Here is a 26,040-nt window from a genome sequence, read left to right as displayed (position 1 = left end):
ACAAGCTGATAATGGCGCAGCGAGGGCAACAGGGTATCTGGGACCTTGGTGAACAACAGGACCAACAATGTATCTCCTCAATCAATGAGATTAAAGGATTGAGAAATAAACTGAGTAAGGATTGAGAAGGAGGGTGAATTAATGTCAAATCGGGTACAGAAAGAGAAATGGAGGGAAAGGAAGATTGGATTAAAAAAAGAGAAAAAAGGCACAAAGGAAAAATAAGTCTTTTATCCAACTATTCACAACCTGAAGGAATGAGACTCCACACTTAATTGTTCACTTTCTGGACCAAAGTGGTTGATTGGCAATCATTAACAATTATCATGTACTTAAAAGGGTACTTGCGCTGTTAATTACTCGACTTCACTTCCTGTGGCGAGATTAATGTGCAAATGCAGCAACTTCATGAAAATTATGGGGAGGTTACGGGCAAGATGCTTATTTCACGAAGCTAACAGCGGAACAGCACAAACCAGCCAGCAACTTGTGGCAATTTGCAATTCACGGGCTATTTCTTCCTTGCCACAAGCTGCTGGCCGATTTGCACATTAATTTTTTTTGAGCAAATTCTGGGCCATTAAATCCAGTGTGGACAACTAAGCAGTGAAAGCTAGCCCAGTACAGTATAGGAACACAGTTCACAAAGACAGCCATCTCCTACTAGAATAGACAGTGGTTCCAACCCAGAATCTATAAGATGATTTTTGGTCAGTTTGACAGATTTCAGGCATTTTCCTGTTGTGTTTTCTTGCACATAGAGGGACTGGAGCCAATTTGAAGTGTGTTATATGTACTGATATTTGCAGTGAAGCCTGAAAGGACTGCGTACTAAGCTATGTTCTGCAAATCTCACCTATAATTAAAAAGCAGGAAAAATTAAGTGTTTTAAGTAGGTTGAGGTCCAGTTGTATCCCACCCAGATAGTTAGTTCTGTTTGACAGTGAAACAGAATCGTAGGAGGTATGAATATATTGAGTTGTTCCACTTGACACTGTTTGTATTACTTATCCCCATTAAATCAAGTGTGCCTCTTTCTGTCAGTTATCCTTTTTAATGGTGGTAGTTCTTCATTTTTCCTTAACATAGAAAAGACCTATATGTATCACATAAACCTTGGAGTGGTTACACCTCATAGTGACTATGAATATTTCTGTATTTATGACTCTTATCACATATCTAGATGAAACTTCTGCATGAACCTCTATAATCTCTTGTATAGATTTCTGCTATAGCCAGGGAGAAATTGCCAAATTTCAAATTCCTATTTGGGATTGTAATATTCCTGATGCTGCTGTTTGCAGATTAATGTAATGTGACTCCTGGTTTACTGTTTGTTAGAACCAGTTTTATATTCATATTAAAAGTCTGCTCTCTTTTCTTAAAATACCCTTAGTTGTGCATGATCGTAAATCTGTCAAAGTAACTGCATTTTTATGCTTGTGGTGTTGATTACACGATTTGTACAAGTTTGGTCTGAATGTTTGTGAAGTGACAGTTGGCAGTATTTTGTGTAACTTGCTAACATTTGCTTGAAATCATCTGACTGCTTCATGTCATTCTGATTTCAAGGTTCTTCTCAAAAACATCTCAACAGTAATTTTTTTTTTCTTCAAGCAGACCCAACCTTCCGAAGCTCCGCCAGTAAATGGGAACTAATTAATACAGTTGATACAGCTGCCTTCAGTTGTGGTTTCCACAAAGAGTCTTGCTCTACTTCTGAAGAAAAAATTGACTCCTTGACCTCATCATTTTGCAGCTATTGAAAATAATCTTCTTAAAGCAGCCTGTCAGTTTGCAGGTTGAAATGCTGATTTGATTTTTTTTGTAATGTTATTTCTGCCTGGAAATTAGCTTTTTTGCACAGAGTGCGGAACTGTTCCTGCATGTCTACCAGTAAAAATGTTAGATGTAACCTTAAGTACTTTTCAGAGACCGTAGCAGTTGGAACAGTACAGATGAAATATCGCAGACTTAAAAAGAGTGAAATGTTAAAGGGATTTTTTTTTTTTTTTTTTAAGTGAGCTTGTAGAAATGGACTGTTAAAATTGTTGTATTTGAAGTGTTTTAAAATTATGTAGACCCTCAGAAATGTTGAAACATTTCAGACCTCAAATAATTTAGAAGAAACCTTTGTACATTCCCTCTGTTCAGCAATAATTGTAGTGTGTAAAAATCTATTTTGTAAATAATCCAGAGGTTGTGTGAATGTGAGATTATCGTATTGTGCTGTTGTATGTTTCGTTCCCGGCTACTGAGATGTTTATAAGGTACTGCCTTGGCCTTAAAATTGATTCTTTTTAATATCCTTGTTTGTGTTTTTATTGTAAAGAATTTATGTAGAAGATTCCAAATTGTGAAATGGAGACTGCCTTACTGTACATTTTACTGGAATGTATGGACTTCAATCTGTTCTCTATTTTTCAAAATACATTTTTATATCTTTACCAAATTTGTTATCCAGTTTTTTCTGGTTTTTGATATTTATAAAATTGCATTCAAAGGAGGCTTGAAATATTTTTGTTACTTTCCAAATCTGGAGTATAGAGATAAAAGTACCACTGTATGCTCCCAAAAACTTTAGTATACAAGTTAACAAAACTCTCCTCGGATTCCCAAGTCTAGAAAATAAAAGTTTTTGTACTGTCAGATTCTTCCAATGGAGCTTCATTGGATTCTTCAGCAAATCCCCAGCTAAAAGCAGCCAGGGACCAGTCGGCTCCAACTCCACACAAGCACAAACTGCAGCTCTCGCAGTATTAGGGGACAGAATACAGCACCGCATGCATCGTGGCTTCCAGACCTCTTGTGCCTCCTATGCAAATGTCCTCAGTAATACCCTCATTTGACCTGTGCTGCCTGTATAGTCGATCAGGGTCAATAATATCTGGTGAGCTGCATCCTCTTAAATACTGACTGAGTTTCCTTCGCTCCATTCTGTGCTACTCATGATAATGGCATATAAAAGTATGCCCATAGGGAATTGCATACCTGTTCTTGAGAAGTCTGACTCGGTGAGTGGGAAGTCCTAAAGTCTGACGGGTAGAAGCAGGTTTGGGTGCTAATCAGCAGAATTGTAAAAAAAAAATCTCAATCATTTCCTAGCTGCAGAAATTCAAAATCTCCAGATTCTCCTGCCAGGAACTCATTTTCTGCTTTGATCAAGTGACCCTCTGGCTTCTGTGCCTCATGTATTCCAGTCTCTAAGTTGCTCAGAGTGCATTAACAGTACAAAAGTAGGGAACTCCGAGTTGCTGTACCACTGACCCTCACTTTGACGAATGGGAATTTGGCAGCTGGATTGTGGGAAGACACATCTAGCACAAGAGAACTAATGGTGGAAAATGGGCAGAAAAGGCTTGCACCTGCTTTTCCTGCCTAAAATAAATGTCCAACATTGTTTAAACAATGCTAATGCACTGAACACAGCAAGGAGCCAAGATACTACTTAAAAACCAGTTGTTTGGACCAATATATATGAAAATTGTGAGCTATATTGAGTAAGCACATTCAATTTCAGTTTGTCTTGCAATGAATACAGTTTACAGTGGTTTATTTACAATGATCTGAAATATACAGTGTGAGCATCCACTACAAGCTTTAATGCAAAGCAACAATTGCAACATAAACACATTTGCAAGAAAATTATTTCAGCAGTATTAGCAATTATGTTAGTCATAATTCCTTATTCAAATTTTTTTGATATCATGCACCAAGTTTTAATATAAATTTCACTATTGGTTTTATTGCACTATTGCCCGTAATGTGCCACTAATTCAACAGTTCACAGTTAACAAAGCAGTTCCTGAACACAGAGTTGTTGCCTTACATTTTTCATAAAGGCCAAACTGAATGTGTGTATTTGAATAATGGACTTCATTCCTCCTATACTTTGAGACAGTAAATTAACTATTCCCACAGCTAGTTTCCATGTCACATTTTCACAGCTGGATCCAACTTCAAATGCAGATCTTAAGATTATTGGAACCTTGCATAGCTTATTGTTTGTGATTGGATTTTTCCACAGCCTACGCCTCCGTGCTCAACATTAACTTCAAACAGTGCCTAATAAATTATATTGCAACCAAGAAAAGCAACAATATCTACAGCTAGTTGATCCGGTTGCTTCAGTGCAAGGGGAGAAATGTCCAAATTTTGAAAACCGAATAAAATTGTGGGTTTTTTTTAAACTGCTTTTCTATGTGTGGCAGTTGAGCTATACTGCAGCAACAGTCTACAATACTGATAACGCGTCCTGGAGTGCATATCCACAGATCCCTGAAGGTAGCAGGCCAAGTAGATAATGTGGTTGAGAAGGCATACGGAATGCTTGCCTTTATTAGCCGTGGCATAGAATACAAGAGCGGGGGGGGTTATGCTTCGACTGTATAAAACACTAGTTAGGCTTCAGCTAGAGTACTGCATGCAGTTCTGATCACCACATTACAGGAAAGATGTGATTGTACTAGAGAGGGTACAGAGGAGATTTAGATGCTGCTGGGAGTAGAGAATCTTAGCTATGAGGAAAGACTGGATAAGCTGGGTCTGTTTTCCTTGGAACAGAGGAGGCTGAGGGGAAACCTTATTGAGGTGTATAAAATTATGAGGGGCATAAAGTGGATAGAAAGGACCTATTTCCCTCAGCAGAGGGGTCAAAAACCAGGGGGCACAGATTTAAAGTAATTGGGGGAAGGTTTAGAGGGGATTTGAGGGGAAATTTCTTCACCCAGAGGGTTGTAGGGATCTGGAACTCACTGCCTGAAAGGGTGGTAGAGGCAGAAACCCTAACCACATTTAAAAAGTACTTGGATGTGCACTTGGGATGTTCTAACCTGCAGGGCTACGGACCAAGAGCTGGGAAGTGGGATTAGGCTGGATAGCTCTTTGTTGGCCGGCGCGGACACAATGGGCTGAAATGGCCTCCTTCCGTGCTGTAACTTTCTAAGATTCTATGATTATAGGAAAGGTGAACATAGTCACTGGAACTGCATAAAATATTTTCATTCCCTCATCTATTAATCTGCAAATTAGTATTGTATCTTTCAATTAACAATTTCATTAGTTATTCTCCACATACCAGATTATGAGCTGCACTGCAAATTGACAGGGAGATTCCCTGTAGGAAATCCCGAGGCCACATCTCAACAGCTAACTTTACACATGCTCTTAATTTGTAGAAAATCAACCACCAGGAGTCATCTGGGCATTTAACCAAACATTAGGATCTGCCTTGGATGATAAGCCTCCTCCTTCCTCCTCTTCCCACTTTAGACAAAGGAGCCAGAATGATGAGAGACACCTCACTCAGTATGTGGAGGGTATCAAAATAATCTAGATCGCTGAAACAATGCGGACTTAATCCACCACTTGAAATTGCCAAACTCAGCTTCACCACAGCATGAAGCTGTTGATGAGCAAAAGATTTTTCCCACAGTAAGCTGCTGGAAGGCAAACAGAAACATTAGCATAGAGACCTGGCACCAAATTGCCAGCCTGTTCTCTGTGCTGCAAGTGCTGCAGGGGCTAGGAAAACCTCAAGATGGTGAAATACCCTTTCAAAAAAAGGTGGAGAGTTCACTTAGGATGGAAACAAAATTAACCTCTGCATAGCATATTTTCTAGCTTCCCTTCGGACTTTAATATGGATCAATGCCTAGATTGTGCAATCTATCTTCTATACAAATGCCTGCAGCACCTTGATTTTAGTCTTGATATGCACCCTGCTGTGCTGTAATGACAACCTAAATTTGTTTACAGTTAAAAATGTCTACTGTATTGCATTTTAAAAAACTAAACATGTTCCATTTGTAGGTAACCTGGGATCATGGAAGATTCATCAACAAATCTCATGCTTCTGGCATGTTTTGGCTGAAAGGACTGTTTGATAACATCCCGATAGTGAATAGGAAAGTAAAGGCATATATAGTTTGGATGAAAAGCTTCACAGGACAAGAATCTCTCCGATTTCCTTAATGCACATTTTATCTTGCCCTAGTATGTAACCTTTTTGAGAATGTGGAATATGATACTAAGCCAAAGCTGCAGGCCGTGAGTTAAGTAGAGATTTCCTTTTACTCTTTGTTTCTGAAGAACACTTTCTAATCTAATTGTTATTGGAATTCTAAAAGATCACGTAATTTAGTAGATTTTTTATATAGAATTTTTAAATTCTTTAAAATGGATTATACCAAATGCCTCTCAGAAGCAGTATCATTGCTCTGTCACTAATCATTAAAAAGTAAAACTTTTGAATTGTTTGGAATGGTCTTTATAGACACTTTCTCTATTGATAACTTGTTACTGGGGTTGTGCAATATGCAATTCCAAGCCACCCAAAGTAGATAAATAAATGCCCAGCAGTTCAAAGACAGAACTACTGGTGCAAGAAAGCCGGCAATTTAAAGCTCTTCACTCTGTTCAATCAACTTATATACCATAATAATAAATTGCTCTGTGACTTGCTAGTTTCTTAAATTGATCATCCAAAATAAAACATGGAAATTGATGCTGCAGCTGCGATTGCTTTGTAATTTATAGATCATTGTGGGATTTATTAAGTTCCTAACAACTAATCATGTTTTCAGCCATCTTTAAGTGCTAAAGCAGCAATTTGGATCTTCCCGTTCAGTTGTTCTGGTGATTTCAGCAGTTCTGCTAAGCTGTTGCGCGGCATCTCGAGCAGCATACCTAAAGAAGATTGCAGAGGTGTTAATGCCATTAAAAGGAGCTATGTGTTCTAATCAAAATCACTAAAACTTCAATTATTTGATGTCCAGACCCTGAGTTACTGATTTTTACAAAAAACTCAATCAACCTGATATCTCAACACTACAAAACCACAATTTTAAATGAGGACCACAAATACTCCATCATATATTTCCATTCTATAATAAGCACAGCACCACAGAAACCTGTATTGCTTTCTTTACAAAGTCACGGATTCCACTACTGAAAACACTAAATGTAAGCATTTTAGTGATCCCGTCAGTTAAAACAGTTTAATGTCACTTATGCTTATACAGCTTCTTTGACCTATGCTCCTACTGAAGCTAATGACCACCAGTTGTGTACTATTTATCAAGTGGTGCAGTATCTGTTCTGGTTTCACAGTGGCGTAAGCAGGTAGATGCATTTTTACCACCACCTACATTACTGTAAAGTAGGGGAGCACGAGTTACATGCAGGCAAAGGACACTGGTCAGCCGGAGACTAAGTGATTTTTTTAATATATAATTTGAAAAGAGCTAAGGAGATCAGGGAAGTTTTTCCTGGTTTCCTGGCCAATATTTATCCCTCAACCAACATCACTAAAACAAATTGTCTGGTCATTATGACATGGCTGTTTGTGGGCTCTTGCTGTGCGTAAATTGGCTGTCGCTGAATAAACAGAACCCACAGTGCCTATATTCAGGAGATTATCTTTACTGCCCAACGTCTAGTCATGTGATAGTGTGATCCAGGAGTCATATCGCTGAAACCCTGGTTGTCTGAACTGGATTCTGTAATCTCACAAGCGTATCTGCTGGAGGTCAGACTGATTAACACTCTATTGAGCTAAGACCAATTGTAAAGCAAAAGGTCCAGGAAACCAAGAAAAACTTCCCTGATCTCCTTAGAAATAGTGCCATGGATTTTTACATCCACGTGAGAGGTCAAACGGGGCCTCAGTTTGAGGCCTAAGGTCTCATCCGAAAGACGGCACCTACAACAGTGCGGCACTCCCTCAGTACTGCACTGGAGTGTCAAAGATAACTAAGATGTAAAAAAAAGTGTAAAGAATATATGGTATAAAGGATAGGATCTTTAATAAATACATTTACCTGTTATCCTGCTTGAGAGTTCACTGTATTTCGTATTGTTGATGTAACAATATAACTCCTCTCCTAGCTTTTCGGTCTCACTGTCCAGATCACCTCCATCTTCATTAATCAACAAGCAAGAAGAATTCTGAGTAGCTGACGGCGAGAGAGCTGCCTGTGCTCTTTCAACAGCAGCTTGTAGTGCTAATCTGTCAGTTAGCAACACCTGAATGGCTGAAGGATCTATTTCTAGGAGCATTCCTAAAACAGAAATAGTTAGTCACTGAGCTTTAGATTCTTTGTTAAATTAGAACCTGATCAACGTAGAGAATTTGGTGAATGTAAATTCTAAAACTGCAAATAGCCTCACCGACATAGATGACAAATATAGCTACTGCAACAATGCATTTAAAAAGTATTTGCAACGACAAAGACAGGCAATATGTACTTAAAATGAAGATTAACGTCAGAGGTGAACTTCATCCATGCAAAATCTATTGTCAGCCTCCAGTAATATTTTCCTGCGGTTCTGTCGTTCTAATACCAATAAAAATGCTCCACACTTGAGTGGAATGATACTGCACAGATGTTCCATTAATTTTCATTTAATGCTGTTTGTTTAGGAAGCCTATTTTGTTTGAAAAAGTATTTTGCTTTCAAGTGCACAATGATAATTTGTTAGCATTTTAATTCATAAAGTGGAATGGTTCCTGTATTCAACTCACATCTCAGATCATGCTGGGTTGAAAATTACCCGGCACTAAGCGAGAACTGTCTTTGTGAGTTTTCATAACACAACTTGGATTAGTTTCAAAATCTGTTACAAGTCACAGGCATTTGTTCCTTTGAATCAATATTAGCTCTAGCTGTGTCCAGTAAACAACGAACATTCCAACTGGACACTAGAGCTAATACTGATTCAAAGAAACATTAACATTTGACAAAAGGATCAACAGTGTCCAAATCGTACAGCCTGAGAGCATAAATATCAAGGTTGTTGCACTGTTTATGTTCTGCCACCAGATGTCACAATCCTGTTTAGGAAATCAATTATAAGACACGTTAAAGATATCTGAGGTAGAATATCATCTTACCAATTGTGTTTCCACTACAAATTCCTTAAATCCAATACTCTGCTCCCAGTTAGACAGGAGTCCGAAGTGAACCTTCCTTTCAGAATCCTAGGTCTAACGGCGTTTTAAACACTGACTGCACTACCGTGTGTTGAATAAATGTGTTAGGGAGATTTTCACAATACGGGAAACTCTTTTATCTGGCACCGACGGGACCGGCGTGGTGCCGGTCTATCAAAAAGTCCGGATTACAGAGAGATATAGTAAAAGGTACGAGAACCCCGTACACGGCCACAGATCCAGGTGTCCCTGTTGCATGGCAACAGGTGCAGGAACCCCGGCCGCAGACCAAGCGTCCCTGTTGCATAGCAACAGGTGCAGGAACCCCGGTTACACAGCCACAGATCCAGGAACGGCCACTAATATGAAGTAAAACTTACCTGAACCTACTCCTGAATTTTGCCGGTTAACAGAGATTTCCGGTTATTTAGGTGCCGGTAAATCGAGAGTTTCCTGTACAATAGCTAAGCAATTTGTCCTGAGACACTGAACATGTTACGTTAGAACACCTCAAACTGAGGTCTTGATATTTATTTTACTGCCCATATTCAGGAAACCAGATGGACCTTCTTCAAAATCAGTTGTCAGCAAGATCCCAACTTTTAATTTGAAGTGCCCATGCAATGAGTTTGCAATCTCCCTCATCGAATGTGTGGGAGATGTCATGTGGTTCCCTACAGGGAGAGCTAACAATTGTCATGAATCTTGCACACATTCTGCTATCTGGTTGGAGCAACAGATGTCTGGAAGTTGGTGGTCAAACATTCCCTGCCCATTCACCGTGGGTGGTATGCAGTCCAGCTTGACCAAGGAAAGGTGAAGTATACAGAAGAAAAGCTTGAAATAGAAATGTGTGTTAAAAGAGCATTGAGATCTTTTTGCCTACCTGTAATCTTAAAACATGTACAGTACTGTAGTAGTTATGGTACTGGACTAGCAACCTACAATTCAAATCCCACCGTGGCAAGTTGTGAAACTGAATTGCATAAATCTGATCATTTATTGGCTAGCCCCAGAAAGAAATACCATGAGAGATGCCAGATTGTCATAAAAACGAGTTGTTTACTAATGTCCTTCAGGGAAGAGAATCTGCTACCTGGTCAGGCCTACGTGTGGATCATGTGGTTGACTCACAATGCCCACTGAAGTGGCCTGGCAAGCCACTCGGTTGTACAAACAATTGTTTTCAAGAAGGCCCATCACCACTTTCTCAGGGTAACTAGCAATGGGCAATAAATGCAACCTTGCCAGCATTATCCACTTGCTGAGGAAAAATAGTGAAAATCTTCTCTTATAATTATATTTGTTTTCAAAAAATATCAATATTCTGTCCAGATCTACAGTATTTATTCCCAGTTTCATTCCATCCCACTAGTACTAGATTGCAGGGGTAACGATTAATAATGAACTTGATTTCTTTTGAAAATGTTGCTGTCGCCAGTACTTTTAGTTACCAAAATGCTTCATTGTTCTAAATGTAAAAGCCTAGAGAGCTTCCTCTACTGACATCGATATTAAAGAGCTTACACTTTCATTAAAGGTGGACGGGAATTTTTTTTTAATTCATTTATGGGATGTGGGCATCACTGGCAATGCCAGCATTTATTGCCCATCCTAATTACCCTTGAGAAGGTGGTGGTGAGCCGCCTTCTTGAACCGCTGCAGTCCGTGTGGTGAAGGTACTCCCACAATGCCGTTAGGGAGGGAGTTCCAGGATTTTGACCCAGCGACGATGAAGGATCGGTGATATACTTCTAAGTCAGGATGGTGTGTGACTTGGAGGTGGTGGTGTTCCCATGCGCCTGCTGCACTTGTCCTTCTAGGTGGAAGAGGTCGTGGGTTTGGGAGGTGCTGCCGAAGAAACCTTGGCGAGTTGCTGCGGTACATCTTGTAGATGGTACACACTGCAGCCACGGTACACCGGTGGTGGAGTGATTGAAACTGGCACCTGTGCTCTGTTGGTGCAATGTGTTCCTCTAAATCTAGCAACTTCATAAATGATCACGTCAATGGCTTTCAATACAGGTGACTACTGCCTCAGGAATTGCCTCTAGTTTGGCACCTTCAATAGTAGCTCTCGCTAGCTAATTATTTCCAGCTATTCAAAGATTAAGGTCTTTATAGGTCACAACTCTTTCTTACTGCCACGCTTATCCTAGAATAGTACATACTTTTAAGTGTGCAGCTTTTTAACAATTTTGTAAGAGGAATAAAAGAAAATTCAACAGCAAGCTTATTTGAAAGGATACTTTTAGATACTTTAAAATGGGAAAGACTGCTGTAATGTATGCCACTCACATGTAGAAATGAGTAACTAATTAAGGTTATTTTTACTGAAGAGTTAACAGGTTATAAATCAAAATCGGAGCATCAGCCAACTCTACCATGTCTTTGGCTGGCATGAATGTATGTCTTGTATTTAAACTACGTGAACCAGAAGAGCTCCATGGTTCAAATCTGAAGTTGAGCTTTGTTAATTGAACATAATGGCCACTATTTTTGTACTACAGCAGTGGGTTAATGTCCCGTTATCTGAGATTTCAGAACCTAAACTCATCAGATAAATGGCTCCTCCCTGCAAGTGTAGGGGTCCTAAGTTAAACACGTTTAGGCAGTTTCAACCCTGTTTACATGAACTTACTTCAGTGTCAATTGGCATTCTCACTGAAGCTGCAAGGCTGGCTGATATAGAAATATTTGCACTGATGCACAAGGTGCACTAGGATACCACTGAGACCAAGCTTTGCTTTGGGTTGTCAGCTCAACTGGCACTCAGAGAGCATCTATCCCTGCTTTAGTGCCGCTCTCCAGGTGTCCCATTGTCAACATGAATTTATTTTTGTTGTACTGCATTTAGTTCCTTGAAATCAATAGAAAACTGACCTATAAATTCTCTAATAAACACCAAGTTAAGGTGGTAAGTTTAACAATTCCTAGTCAACTCACATGCATTGTGTTCCTTCCTCTGAGCCTATTGTAGGATTATTTTACACAATCTGTACTATTTAAATACTGACTGCAGCGTAAACGGCTACCAATGTGACTAAGTGTGGGCTAACTTCTAATGACAATGCCCAAGATCCCTTCTGTAGATAAAAGACAATTCTGTCCAGAGTTGCAGATAATATTGGCAAAGAAAGCCACTGCAAAGCACTGGCACACCACATCACTGTGTTTAATGCGACTCTCCGGTGGGTGCTCGGTCTACAAATGGTGGACCTTTAAATCGCAGCTGGAGGACTTGACTGACTCAATTTAATCACAGGTCGGTTTTTTTTCACTGTTCTATTTCCCAGTAAAGTCACAACAAAGCAATAATGTTTAATTGGTCCGAGAGGGAAGAGAACAACTGTTTTTTGTCAGCCCTACAAAAGGGGCTTGCCTGCTTTCCCTTTTTTTAGTTTTGACAAAAGACTCTACTCAACACATTTGATCTGTCTATTCTCTCTTTCGATGCTGAAGGACCTGCTGTGTATTTCCATCATTCCCCATTTTCATTCAGTGATGGTAAAGCAGTTGGGTGACATAGTGGTTAGCACTGTTGCCTCACAGCGCCAGGGACCCGGGTTCGAATCCGGCCTCGGGTGACTGTCTGTGTGGAGTTTGCACATTCTCCCCGTGTTTGCGTGGGTTTCCTCCGGGTGCTCCGGTTTCCTCCCACAGTCCAAAGATGTGCGGGTTAGGTTGATTGGCTATGATAAATTGACCCTTACTGTTAGGGGGATTAAATACGTGGGGTTACAGGGATAGGGTGGGATATGTGTTGGTGTAGGGGTTACGGGGATCGGGTGGGATATGTGTCGGTGCAGGCTCGATGGGCCGAAATGGCCTCTATCTGCACTGTGGGGTTTCTGTGATTCTGCTAAACATGCAGCAGCTTTTTGTTGGAAGTTCCCACAAAGTTACTCTGATTTTCTTTATTGGTGTCTCCATTGGAAGAAATTTAGCTCACTGATGATTTTGTTAACGGTGGAAATATATGTGAACATGTGAGAGTATTTATTGAAAAATTCATTCAGCAAGAGCCAAATGTACTCCATTGATAAGTCAACATGAATGAGGGGATTTATATGAGCTTTCTATTATCAGTATATCATTGCAATATCTCCAAACATCTAAAAGCCAAATTAAATTGACCAAGAATAACGACAAGTAGAAAGTAAAGGCTATTTACAAAAGATTTTTTTCGAAGTGATGTAAGGAAGATAATTCCTAACCTGGGTGAAAGTCCATGATTGAAGATAAAATATGTTCCCAAATCTTTACAACTTCCTGTAAATGAGTCTGTTTCATTTTAGTAGTCTGGCAATGCTCCTGCTGTTCAATAGATTTGTCACCCCACAAAAAATAATTCATATAATCAAAGGATATAAGATAAGAGCTCTCCTCACCAGTGATGTAAGCGGAGTTCTGTGGATCAATTTTTTCTACCAGTTCAAAAATCTTCTCTCCCAGCTTCTCCTTCACATCATCAAAATCTGAATTGATGGAGACCTTCCTCTCATTAGGCATTTTTCTAAAAATGTGAAAAGCATTGAATTTTTGAAGTACTGTACATGGGATATTGTACAAGGTGCTTATTTACATCTTTTAACTTCATATTAACACATTATGCAAAATAGATCTGCACTGCTGGCCCTGTTGTCTAAAAACAGACTGGTTTGTTTTAAATTTCAATGTGTTGACTTCCAACAAGTCCAAGCATTTCCAAAGCAACCCTCCATTTTCAGACCCTTATAAACCATCGGCTCAAGCAATCTTCTTCTTCTCTTCCGTGCCTAGCGGACCATGAGGCAGCCCGTTTCTTCCACTGTTTCTATATCCAGCAGATTATGGGGATAAGCTATGGCTGGTATTCACACCATTGCTCATGGGCATTTTGTCAATGGCCACAGAGAAATTCAAATCAAATCAAATCAACTTTTATTGTCATTGTTAGTGCACAAGTGCAGTACAACGAAATGTAGGCTTGCGGCTCCCGAGAGTGTACATTTGGATTAGGACATTTAAACATTCAGCATACATTTGGCTTGTAGTATATTAACATAAATATAACCATAATAAAGTGCATTGGAGTGTAATATATTCTAAACACTTGTTTGTATTGGATACACACAAACTTACTGTTCAAGCGCTTCCTGTGCAATGTGAATCTTTTGTTCCAACAGTTGTGAGTCACTGACCAGTTTCTTTACTTCATTCCGTCCCAATTCCAGCAGCATACCTAAAGAAATCGGCACCAAAACATATGTACATGCAGTCCAATTAGAAGTATTTTATAATTTGTACTTAAACATCAACTTTAACTTGTTTTGTGACCATCTCCCCATTTGAGAAGCTGTAAATATAAATCCTGTATCCAACCATAGGTCTACTCCGTTTAATTCAAAGTTGCTCATTATCTGATAATTCAATTTTTTTGCAAGATGGTGAGGAGGTTAGGTGACACTCAAAAAATATAAGCTAACTATTCATTAAAGTCTGTTTCATTTTAGTAGCCTGTCAATGCTGCTGTTCAGTAGATTTGTCTCCCTATATAATATAATCTTACTATTCTTTGAACATATGGTTGCGTTCCTTTCACCAGAAATGTAAGTATAGTTATTCAAACATGGACTTTTATCCAGATTAGTAATTATCTTTCTTAACACCAATTCTTTAAAAAAAACTCTTGTTAGTAATCTTTACTTGCTACTTATTTTTATTCTTGGACAATTAGGTTTTTGAGATATTTGCAGATATTGTAAATTTTTCCTCATTTGGAATTACTGGATCATTAAAGAAAATTTGCATTAAAAAGCAACTTTGAATTATGAGGACTAGACAGTATTGCAGTGGAGGTGGTACCAATCCAGCAGCCATTACTAAATATTACATCTGGCTATCTGGCAACCTTTTTTTTGAAAAACAATAAACAGTTTAGCACTGGCTAGCCTTGGCTCAGTTGTGGCACTCTCGCCTCTGAGTCAGAAGGTTGTGGAACTCCAGGGACTAGCCCACTGCACTCTCGGAGGTGCCGTTTTTCAGATGAGACATTAAACTGAGGCCCTGTCTGCCCTCTCAGATGCACATGAAAGATCCTAAGGCACTTTTGAGTCAAGAAGAGTAGGGTAGTTCTCCCAGTGTCCTGGCCAATATTTATCCATCAACCAACAGATTAACTGGTCATTTATCTCATTGCGGTTTGTGCGCAAATTGGCCGCTGCGTTTCCCCACATTAAACAACGACTACACTTCAAAAATATCTCAAACAAAGACAAAAGCAAAATACTGCGGATGCTGGAAATCTGAAATAAAAGCAGAAAATGCTGGAAATACTCAGCAGGTCAGGCAGCATCTGTAGAGAGAGGAACAGAGTTAACGTTTCAGGTCGATGACCTTTCGTCAGAACTGGAAAAAGCTGGAGATGGAACAGGTTTTTAGGCAAAGTGTAGGGGCAGGGAAAGGGGGGAGGGGGAGGAAAGAACAAAAGGGACGGTCCGTGATAGGCTGGAAGGCAGGAGAGATTAAGAGACAAAAGGGATGATGGTGCAAGGCAAAAGGAGATGGTAATGGGACAAGTTAAGAAACAAAAGATGACTCTAGATGAAGTGTAAACGGCGATGGCAGAATGATCGACAGCTGCCATGTGAGAGAGAGAAAAAACGTATCTCATTGGCTGTAAAGCGCTTTGGGACATCCTGAGGTCGTGAAATGAAAATAAACAGTGCTGAAATCCAGAACAGAGCTCAGGAAGTCTGGTGAGCAGAAATGTTGACGTGCACTGATGTTAAGCTCTACTATTGTAACAAAATAATCTCATAACTTCCAATCAAATTTTCAACTTCAGAAACTTATTGTTTTGTAATTGAAGAAGGCAATCTTTTAGATTTTGCTAACTAACCTGTTATTTTCTCACTATGTCCAGTATTATGGATGTCCACCAGGTCATACAGCTGCTCCCCTAATGAATCAGTAGAATCAGAATCCGTGTCGTCTTGCACAATTTTAAACATACTGGAAGTCAAACAAAATATTTTTTTCTCTGACATCAAAATTAACTCTACTACATGCAGAAAACATTAACCCTTTTGAGATTAAATCAGTCACATTCAATTTAAGGCGGTGTCAGTTCCCTAAAATAAAATCAGTGATTCCAGCAGTGAAGCAGTGCCAATCCAGCAGCAACATGATGGGCATTACTAAACAGTAATCCATCTCACACTCCAAAACTGAACTGGTACTCAAAACGTTAACAACAAAGGTTTACCTAAAACTAAAACAAGTGTATTGTCTAATTTAGTTCACAATGAAAATGATTAGAGATAACATTAGATTCCAAAAACTCCTCCTTCTGCACATGGCACCTCTATATACCATTTATTTATGTCTTGCCATTTCTCTGTGGAATTCTGAAGTGTGCTAAGTGCTTTCTGAAGTCCAGCAGACAGCAGTTTCTCATCACGTATCATCTGATCCAGCACAGGAACTGGGAGCTCCAGCAACATCCCTGTAAGAAGCTCAAAACAAAAGGACAATTTAGTTATTTATATAAATGCAAGTATTGTTTATGGTATTATTTAACGTATTTAAAATCATTATTTACAACTGTCGGCATAAGTTAATTTGATATGAATCACTACTTTCCTCTTCTACCACTAAGCACTGAGAAGATTAATACAGTTTATAAAGTATTGCAAAATTATGAACGCATTCTTCACAACATATTTACTATTTTGTTACAATGAACATCAGAAATTTTCTCCATGAAGATATCCAAATTGTTAAAATCATGGAAGGAATTTGTATTTGTTACTAATTTCACACAGTGCAATTTCAACCCTTTTATTCATTTTTTACGGTTGGTAGGCCTGTCCTTTTTGTCCTCTTTTGACTGCGCGTCATATCTCTCAATCCTTTCTTTCTCCAGAAATGCATCTACTTGCCTCTGGAACGATGTTATACTGTTCACTTCAATGGCCTTCCACCGTAACTTATTCCATAATGCTTCTCCCCTTTGTGGAATAAAAATGGTCCACTTAACTATCTTTTCCATTTCTAACTTCTTCATTTTTAACTTGGGTCCCTTGTATATCAGCCCTCTGTTCAAGTGAATACTTACTTGAATCAATTTGTTAATCCTCTACATAATCTTGAAAAATTCAGTAAGGCCACTTTGGAGTTTTCTTTCCCAAAACAAATAAGCCCAACTTCCTTATCTTTCCTTGTAACTTGTATTTCTGATTTCTATCATCCTAGTTACTCAAGTCTCAAGGGCTATAATAGCCTTCCCATGGTTCTTGAAATGGAATCTAACCAAAACTATTCACAACAACTATATAGCCTATTTGATTTATATTCTATCCACTGATACTATAACCCAGCACCTTAATTTTCTGCTTTACTACAAATAAATGCTGGGCTGATGGTTTCATTGATTTATCCACATAACCCCTGGATTGCTTTCCTGATCAGCACCCAGTATGACATTTCAATTTAACACTTACTGTGGTTTTAGGCCCCCCATACTAATTATTTTACTTATCGACATTGAACTATACATATAGAAACATAGAAGATAGGAGCAGGAGTAGGCCATTCGGCCCCTCGAGCCTGCTCCGCCATTCAATGAGATCATGGCTGATCATCCAAATTCAGTACCCTGTCCCTGCTTTCTCCCCATATCCCTTGATCCCTTTAGCTTTAAGAAAGATATCTAACTCCTTCTTGAATATATTTAATGAATTGGCCTCAACTGCCTTCTGTGGTAGAGAATTCCACAGGTTCACCACTATCTGGGTGAAGAAATTCCTCCACATCTCAGTTCTAAATGGCTTACGCCTTATCCTTAGACTGTGACCCCTGGTTCTGGATTCCCCGCCATCGGGAACATCCTTCCTGCATCTAGTCATGTTAGAATTTTATAAGTTTCAATGAGATCCCCTCTCATTCTTCTAAACTCTAGCGAATACAAGCCCAATTGACCCAATCTCTCTTCATACGTCAGTCCTGCCATCCCAGGTATCAGTCTGGTGAATCTTCGCTGCACTCCCTCCATGGCAAGATCATCCTTCCTCAGATAAGGTGACCAAAACTGCACACAATACTCAAGGTGTGGTCTCACCAAGGCCCTGTACAACTGCAGCAAGACATCCTTGCTCCTGTACTCGAATCCTCTCGCTATGAAGGCCAACATACCATTTGCCTTCTTGACCGCCTGCTGCACTTGCATGCTTATCTCACCTACTAGCAGTTATCTAAAAATATCTAATTCTTCTGACCTGCTCGCTGACCTACATTGGTTCCCGGATATGCAACGCCTCGATTTCAAAATTCTCATCCTTGTTTTCAAATCCCTCCATGGCCTCGCCCCTCCCTATCTCTGTAATCTCCTCAAGCCCCACAACCTTCGAGATATCTGCGCTCCTCTAATTCTGCCCTCTTGAGCATCCCTGATTAAAATCACTCAACCATTGGTGGCCATGCCTTCTTTTGCCTAGGCCCTAAGCTCTGGAATTCCCTCCCTAAACCTCTCCACCACCCTTTCCTCCTTTATGACGCTTCTTAAAACCTACCTCTATGACCAAGATTTTGGTCATCTGCCCTAATTTCTCCTTATGTGGCTCGGTGTCAAATTTTTTGTCTTATAATACTCCTGTGAAGTACCTTGGGACGTTTTACTACGTTAAAGGTGCTATATAAATACAAGTTGTTGTTGTTGTTCTCTGCTTCTCATTATTTGCATTGAATTCTCTTCTGGTATCATCGGCAAATTTAGAGATTTTGCTTATGATACCCTCACGCAAATCATATCTCTAAATTATATCCAGGATCCCAAGACCAACCCCTGAGGTATAGTACAGTATGAAAATAACATGACTGTACCTGTAAGTTTTATGGCCATTTCCGGATGTTGTGGGAAGATGGCATTATAAAGTTTTTCACCAAGCATATTCTGATGCTCCAAACAATGGTTATCCATTTAAACCATTTTAATATAAGCCTGGAGAACAAAGGTGTGAATTTCTCTCATCAAGGCCGTGCTGTTCTCTTCAAGACATAAGGGAATTTGCCGTGGGTGCCTTCAACTTCATAGCAACTATTACAAAAGAATCACAGATTATTTCATTCCTCTCTCAGCTAACACAACTGAAAACAGCTCATTCATCTTATTGCTATTAGTGGGCAAAATAGCTGCTATTTTTGTCTATATAACCACTACACTGTCAGATACTGTGTCAGCCATGGCTCCGTTGGTAGCATCCTCGCCTCTGAGTCAGAAGGTTGTGGGTTCATAGTCCCACTCCAGAGACTTGAGCACAAAAATTTAGGCTGACACATCAGTGCAGTGCTGAGGGAGTGCTGCACTGTCGGAGATGCCGTCTTTCAGATGAGGCGTTAAACCGAGGCCCCGTCCGCTCTCTCGGGTGGACGTAAAAGATCCCACGGCAGTATTTCGAAGAAGAGCAGGGGGGTTATCATTGGTGTCCTGGCCAATATTTATCTCTCAATCAACATAACCAAAACAGAATATCTGGTCATTATCACATTGCTGTTTGTGGGAGCTTACTGATTGCAAATTGGCTGCCGCATTTCCTACTTTACAACAGTGAGTGGACTTCAAAAAAATACTTCATTGGCTGTAAAGCATCTCACGTCCTGAGACTGTGAAAGGCGCTATACAAATGCAAGTCTCTCTTTATGATGGAGGGGAGAAGGTGCGAAGACAGATATAATAAATACGTCTTTTTAAAACATTGACGTTCGAAGAGTCGTATTTTTTCATTTTGGTTTCTTTAATACAAATCCAGCATAAATGGTGGATACAAATACCCAGCGATGCAGTTAATCGGCTCACTCCGATTGCTGTTCTGACATCCGCGCTCACTCACCCTCCAACCGTCACCCTCAGCCCGGCGGCGCTCGCCCATGACGTCACCGCGCATTGCGTCACTCGCCCATGGCGTCACCACGCATTGCGTCACTCGCCGCTTGCGTCAAACTCCCCCTCCCTCCCGGGGCGAGACACCTCGTAACCCTCCGCGGAAGGAACAAAATAGTCCCGCGCAAATACACGAATATGAAGACCGCGTTGAGCCCCTGCCGTGTGGCTGCCGATTTAATTGAGAAAAATGAGACACTGGATTTTTTTTTAAACAAATATATGTGCGTTTGTGTGTCGGGGTCGCGCGATACGGAATCAGGCGGAGGGCTGGCGGGCGGCGCGCCGTGCGTGAGGTGTGCTTAGGCGGCGCGCGGGCCTGGCTCGGCCTTTCTCTCCGCGCGCTGGTGAAGCAGGTACGGCGCGCGCTGCTTCGGCCCGAGTCACAGCTTTGAACTCCGGGCCTGGGCCCCGCATCACACCCTCATCGCCGGCTCCCGGCCCCGCATCGGCAGCACACCCTCACCGCCGGCTCCCGTCCCCGCATCGGCAGCACACCCTTACCGCCGGCTCCGGGCGAGGGCAATCTATCCGGCCGGGCCTCGATCACTCGACTAATGCCCGGCGCAGTGCCGGGCGGTACTGGACTGCGGGCCAGAGTCTGGTGTGAGGGGAGCTCGGGGCCCGTGTAGTCGCTCTGTGAAGCGGCCCAAGCTGTATTCTCCGGGGGCCAGGCTGTGTGCTGTGGCCTGGGCTGCATGTGGCCGGCATTTTCTGTCCTGTGGGGGGGGAGGATGGAGTCTCAACCGGTTCAAAGGCCGAACCCGCACTTGGTTGCAAAGACAGACAGACTTGCATTTATACAGCGCAGTACACGTCCCAAAGCGCTTTACAGCCAATGAAGTACTTTTTTGGAGTGTTGTAATGTAGGAAACGCGGCAGCTAATTTGCACACAGCAAACTCCACTCCAGCAATATAGAAACCTAGAAGATATGAGCAGGAGTAGGCCATTCGGCCCTTCGAGCCTGCTCCGCCATTCAATGAGATCATGGCTGATCATCCAAATTCAGTACCCAGTCCCTGCTTTCTCCCCATACCCCTTGATCCCTTTAGCCTTAAGAAATATATCCAACTCCTTCTTGAATATATTTAAATGAATTGGCCTGCACTGCCTTCTGTGGTAAAGAATTCCACAGGTTCACCACTCTGGGTGAAAAAATTCCTCCTCATCTCAGTCATAAATGGCTTACCCCTTATCCTTAGACTGTGACCCCTGGTTCTGGACTCCCCGACCATCGGGAACATCCTTCCTGCATCTAGTCCTGTTAGAATTTTTAAGTTTCAATGAGATCCCCTCTCATTCTTCTGAACTCCAGCGAGTATAAGCCCAATTGACCCAATCTCTCCTCGTATGTCATTCCTGCCATCCCAGGTATCGGTCTAATGACCAGATAATCTGTTTTTGTGATGTTGATTGAGGGATAAATATTGGCCAGGACACCGGGGATAACTCCCCTGCTCTTCTTCAAAATAGCGCTATGGGATCTTTTATGTCCACCTGAGAGCAGACGAGGCCTCTGTTTAACATCTCATCCGAAAGACGGCACTGGAGTGTCAGCCTAGATTATGTGCTCAAGTCTCTGGAGTGGGACTTGAACCCACAACCTTCTGACTCCGAGGCGAGGGTACTACCCACTGAACCGCGGAGTGTGGCCAGATTGGCTGGTGCTTCATCGCTTATCCTCGGGCCTTGTCCCGTTTGCCCACGATTTAGTTAAAGGGGCAGCCCTCGGCCCGAGTGTGCCGACACCAGACTCAACTTGTGTCTCTTTCTGTCCAGGTGATTGAAAATGTCAGCTGACCTACAGTGGATGATTGTCCGGAACTGCTCAAGTTTCCTTATTAAAAGAAACAGGCAGGTCTACAGCACTGTGAGTATTAAGCTTTTTAAAACACTTTTTTATATATAATGAGATGAGATCATGATGATTAATATTTAGTTGAAATCACAATTTGAGGCTAACTGCATTTTTGTGCTTCCATGCACCATTATTGAAATTGTGCTTTTTCACAAGGTTTCTGCTGAGTTTTCCAGTCTCTGTGCTGTTGGGGAGTTCATTCTATTGCTTTAGGATTTGGAGTTGAAAGTCATAATAGATCAGGGCTAGAGGTGAATTCTCTAATTTTGCTTCCCCTGTGGTGTCTAGAGAGTTTGTAACAGTGTAGACAGCTCTGACTGGTGTGATAGAAACTAGGCGCAGGAGTAGGCCTTTCGAGCCTGCTCCGCCATTCAACGAGATCATGGCTGGTCATCCAAACCCTAGCACCCGGTCCCTACACCGACAGCCATCCCACCCAAACCCTATCCCCGTAACCCCACGTATTTAATCCCCCCCTAACACTAAGGGCCAATTTTTTTTATCATGGCCAATCAACCTAACCCGCACATCTTTGGACTGTGGGAGGAAACCGGAGCACCCGGAGGAAACCCACGCAAACACGGGGAGAATGTGCAAACTCCACACAGACAGTCACCCGAGGCCTGGTGACTTTGACACTGAATTTTCTCTGGACCCTAAACCATAGTTTGATCAAGAGGGTGATCAGAGGACCTGCTTGAAAACCTCTGCCAGTTACAACTCTTCACGTGGCTGCTGCCTAGTGCCACTCTAACAGTGAATAGCCAAGTCCTTCCCTGATGGGATTGCTGAGTTTGCGATTCCTGGGTGAGGCGCTGCCATGATCACATCCATGTGTGCCATTTTTAAACATTTTCTCTTACTGTGGTTGCTGACTCGTGTTGGGGTTCAATCCTGCAGGCACCAATCACACTCCAGTATTCTGCCATGTTGCCACTTTCAGATCGGAGAACAGACGCTGTCTCGTCAGACTATTTGACTTGGAGGCATGCTGGGCAAGCTCCAGCTCTGTCCTTGCTGGTGTCCACGTGTGTAGTACCCATTTTGTTGGAAGCTATCAGATACTTCAGTATTGCAGTACTGATCATTGTTTTTTCGGCCAACTGCTTTAACTTGGCTAGTTTAGCTCCAGGTGTTTTCATTAACAGCTGAAATGTCTTTTGCGCTTTGTACTTAGTTCATCTATTTTTGAGTTATTCAAAACTAGTTGTGCATCTTTGCTATTGGTGTTTGCTAGTTATTGCTTGTGGTAAACCACTTTTATTGTTACACTATGGTTATCACTGTTTACACTGTTGTATCACTACACGAGGTCGCCTCTTGTCACGCTGTTATACCATGGCTCCACCTACCTGCCCAGGTATAAAGGTGGTCGACTGGCTGGTATTCCTCCTTGTTGGATCCGATCACCCACGAGGGTGGGCTCTGTTATTTAGCCAATAAAAACCTATAGTTACTTTCTTAACTCGTCGCTTTTCATTGGATGAATTGATAGGTATATCATTGCTGCCCTGTATCTTCCTTAGATTTACGGTCGCTCATTGACGGAATTAATCCAGAGTGCTTGTTGATGCACAGAAAGGGATTTTGTGCTCCATTTTTTAATCTTCGACTCACTGTCTTGTTCTTGAAACATAGGAGCCCAACAATCTTAAGTCCAGAAACTCTTTCCGTTACAATGGACTTATTCACCGCAAAACTGTAGGTGTGGAGCCAGCAGCTGATGGAAAAGGAGTGGTAGTCGTCCTCAAAAAGCGAGCCGGTAGGTGCACTGGTTATTTCCTTGCCTGTGAATTATAGAACTACATCTTCAGAAATGCACTTGTGTTCTCTAGATTTCAAATCGTCAGATATGTGCACAAGAGCCTGATTTCTTACTGTAATAGTGCAGGAATAGCCATGTGGTTTTACCTTTTTTTTTCCTCTACTCTCCTCTTCCTGCCATCTAATTACTCTAGTGTGTGCCTCTTTGGCCTTATTCTTCACTAGCTGAGTAAAATTATTCCTGGGTCTTTGTCAATTCTGCTCTTTAGATGGGCATCTGCGAAGTACAAGAGCAGCCTGTGAGACTGTGCTTCTTATTGCCACTCCCTTCTCCCCTTGATGGCCCTTTGCTCTGGTTGTGGACCTGTAGTGGGGCATTCCTTATTTTCATGTCTTGTCTGTCTGAATAAGATCTGGAGGTAGCAGTGTGGCCACTCCGACTGCTTGTGGTAATTCATGTTAAATTGCCGTGTATTCAATTTTATACGTTTGTGTATGATTTAGGTCAACGCAAACCAGCAACATCCTATGAAAAGATCACCATCAACAAGAATGGCCGTGCTACCCTGAACAGTTTGCGACACATCATCCGGAAGAACAACTACCGAAAGGATCTTCGCATGGTATGAAAAATTTGGTGCTATTTGTGCAAACATCAGCTACTTGAGTATAATGAAGAAAGTCAATTCTCTTAATCTCCTCTGCTTTCAATCCTGACCTCTTTTGTTCTTTCATCCCCTCCCCCTTTCCCCAGCCCCCACTTGCTTTAAAATCTAGAGCCATTGTTTGTTTCTTTACCTGTCCTATTACTATCTCGTCTCCCCTTGAATATCTCTTAATGTCTCTTCTTTCATCCCCGCCCCCATTTCCCAGCCCCCAAACTGCCTTTTAATCTGTTTCATTTCCTGCCTTTTTTTCTCAGTTCTGACGAAGGGTTTCGACCTGAAACGTTAACTCTGTTTCTCTCTCCACGGATGTTGCCTGGCCTGCTGAGTTTTTCCAGCATTTTCTGTTATTTTTGCTTTAAAATCTATCCCTTTTCCTGCATTTTTTCCAGTTCTGACAAAGGGTCTTCGACCTGAAACGTTAACTCAGTTTACTCTCTCCACGGATGCTGCCCTGGCCTGCTGAGTTTTTCCAGCATTTTCTGTTGTTACTTCAAGTAATTTTATTCTGTTTAATGCCGCAGTTAGTTAAAATATTTTCCTTCCTGGTTTCTCTCTTCAGCTGAAGGCAATGTCTTTGTGCTGGCGTGCAGTTCCACGAGCGACCTCTGTTGTCGTGCCCAAGTAGCCAATTACATGTGGATGCCGCGCTGTCTTGTCTGTCTTTCCCTTTTCTCACCAAAGTTCTGATTTGGTTGAGATCAGCTGACTTAGCACAAACTACAGTTGGAAACATGGGCCTTTTCTGTTCTGTGTTGACATTTGTCCACTGAGCCATCAAGGGACCTCCTTGAATTTCTTGAGCAAAAAAAATAAATCCTGTGGCGAGAACAGCAAATGCCTTTCAGTTTTTAAACTTGCAAAAACGTCCATGTTACAGCAGAGAAATGGGCCGTTTGACCCCATAAGTCTACACAGGTCTTTCTCCATTTTAGTCACCTAGTTTAATCGCACTTCCCGCCTCCTTCCCTATAATCTCTTCATTCATGAACTCTGCTTCAACAATGGTTTTGTGAATGAGAATTCCACATTCCAGCTTGCTTTGCAAAGAAATGTTTTCTAGCCTCACAGCTTTAATTCTTTGATTTTGAATTTGTGCCCCCTCATTATCATCTAGCTGACCCAGTGGATCTTTAATTTACTTGTGCTGCCACCTTTTAAAGACTTGTGTATTTGCATCTTGGTTTAGTATTTGGTTTCTGCCCTTCATCTCTCTCCACATGGCCATTCTCTCCTTAATTCCAGGTGCTGTTATCTTTGCTGTTGCTGTAAATCTGTGAAAAGCTTGCTGTGAAAGTTATAACACGACAGATTATTGAAAACAAGTTCACTTTGTAATGGTGTGTGTGACTTTTTTTCAGGCTGCACTTCGTCGTGCTAGTGCCATCCTGAAGAGCCAGAAACCAGTTGTGGTCAAGAAGAAGCGCACCCGGGCTACCAAAAGTGCATAAACTTGTAAAGACTGTACATGGTTTATATGATAATAAAGCAAGATTGAAGTAGCTTGTGCTGTGTAGTTGTGTTAAATGAGCTGGTCGTGTTTGGGACTGGTACCATCTTCATATGTCAGTCACGCCTAGTGCTGGTCATGTTCTGGGATCTGCATCGTTTTTGGGCCCTGCTTGAGTGTTACAAAACTTGGATGCAATTATTTATTTTAATTAGCTCTAACTTTCTTGGGATGCTTGCAAAATTAACCCTTCACCCTCATCCTCTCTTCAGCTCGGAACCTAAACATGAAGTTCTTTTTTACATGAGTGTGGTTGCTTTTTAAACTTGTTTTCATAAAGTACTGCAATCGTACACTTCAGTATTTGAGGCTGAAGTGTTTGTGCTCCAGCTATGTATCAAAGAACTTGAATATTTTTAAACTTGAGGTGGGAAGTTTAGGGGTTGTA

At 41.3% G+C, this 26,040-nt stretch overlaps 3 protein-coding genes across 5 annotated transcripts in view; 2 read left to right on the top strand and 1 right to left on the bottom strand.

Annotated features, from left to right (window-relative positions):
- cdk5rap2 (CDK5 regulatory subunit associated protein 2) overlaps window positions 1–2,452 on the top strand; it is a 98,553-nt gene extending 96,101 nt beyond the window's left edge. The window contains exon 44 of the mRNA XM_085965736.1: window positions 1,618–2,452. Within this exon, the coding sequence (XP_085821862.1) occupies window positions 1,618–1,766 (149 nt within the window). The 3' untranslated portion in view covers window positions 1,767–2,452. The remainder of the gene's footprint in view (window positions 1–1,617) is intronic.
- A 1,068-nt stretch (window positions 2,453–3,520) lies between these two features.
- On the bottom strand, window positions 3,521–19,908 carry LOC147101789 (uncharacterized). Of its 3 annotated transcripts, none has more exons than XM_085965732.1 (8): window positions 19,804–19,908; window positions 18,797–19,010; window positions 16,289–16,421; window positions 15,816–15,928; window positions 14,057–14,156; window positions 13,324–13,448; window positions 7,821–8,060; window positions 3,521–6,687 (listed from the first exon to the last, which is right to left on the bottom strand). In XM_085965732.1, exons 2-8 carry the CDS (start codon window positions 18,891–18,893, stop codon window positions 6,581–6,583), a joined length of 915 nt encoding a protein of 304 aa, XP_085821858.1. In that variant the 5' UTR covers window positions 18,894–19,010; window positions 19,804–19,908; the 3' UTR covers window positions 3,521–6,580. The 3 variants fall into 3 exon arrangements, with proteins under 3 accessions (XP_085821858.1, XP_085821859.1, XP_085821860.1); XM_085965733.1 differs by having other exon boundaries at window positions 19,745–19,824; XM_085965734.1 differs by lacking the exon at window positions 19,804–19,908 and having other exon boundaries at window positions 16,289–16,431; window positions 18,797–18,886.
- Window positions 19,909–20,116: 208 nt separating this feature from the next.
- On the top strand, window positions 20,117–25,644 carry rpl28 (ribosomal protein L28). The gene is made up of 5 exons (XM_085965735.1): window positions 20,117–20,209; window positions 21,635–21,725; window positions 23,352–23,475; window positions 23,982–24,100; window positions 25,504–25,644. The coding sequence occupies exons 2-5, from the start codon at window positions 21,645–21,647 to the stop codon at window positions 25,591–25,593; spliced, it is 414 nt and encodes a 137-aa protein (XP_085821861.1). The 5' UTR covers window positions 20,117–20,209; window positions 21,635–21,644; the 3' UTR covers window positions 25,594–25,644.
- The last annotated feature ends 396 nt before the right edge of the window (window positions 25,645–26,040 follow it).

The sequence above is a fragment of the Somniosus microcephalus genome, chromosome 23 (genome assembly GCF_052327205.1).
Source record: "Somniosus microcephalus isolate GS21.2 chromosome 23, FLI_Smic_1.0, whole genome shotgun sequence".
NCBI lineage: Eukaryota > Metazoa > Chordata > Chondrichthyes > Squaliformes > Somniosidae > Somniosus > Somniosus microcephalus.
Note: the sequence above shows the minus strand (reverse complement) of the source record. Positions and strands in the feature narration are given on the sequence as shown.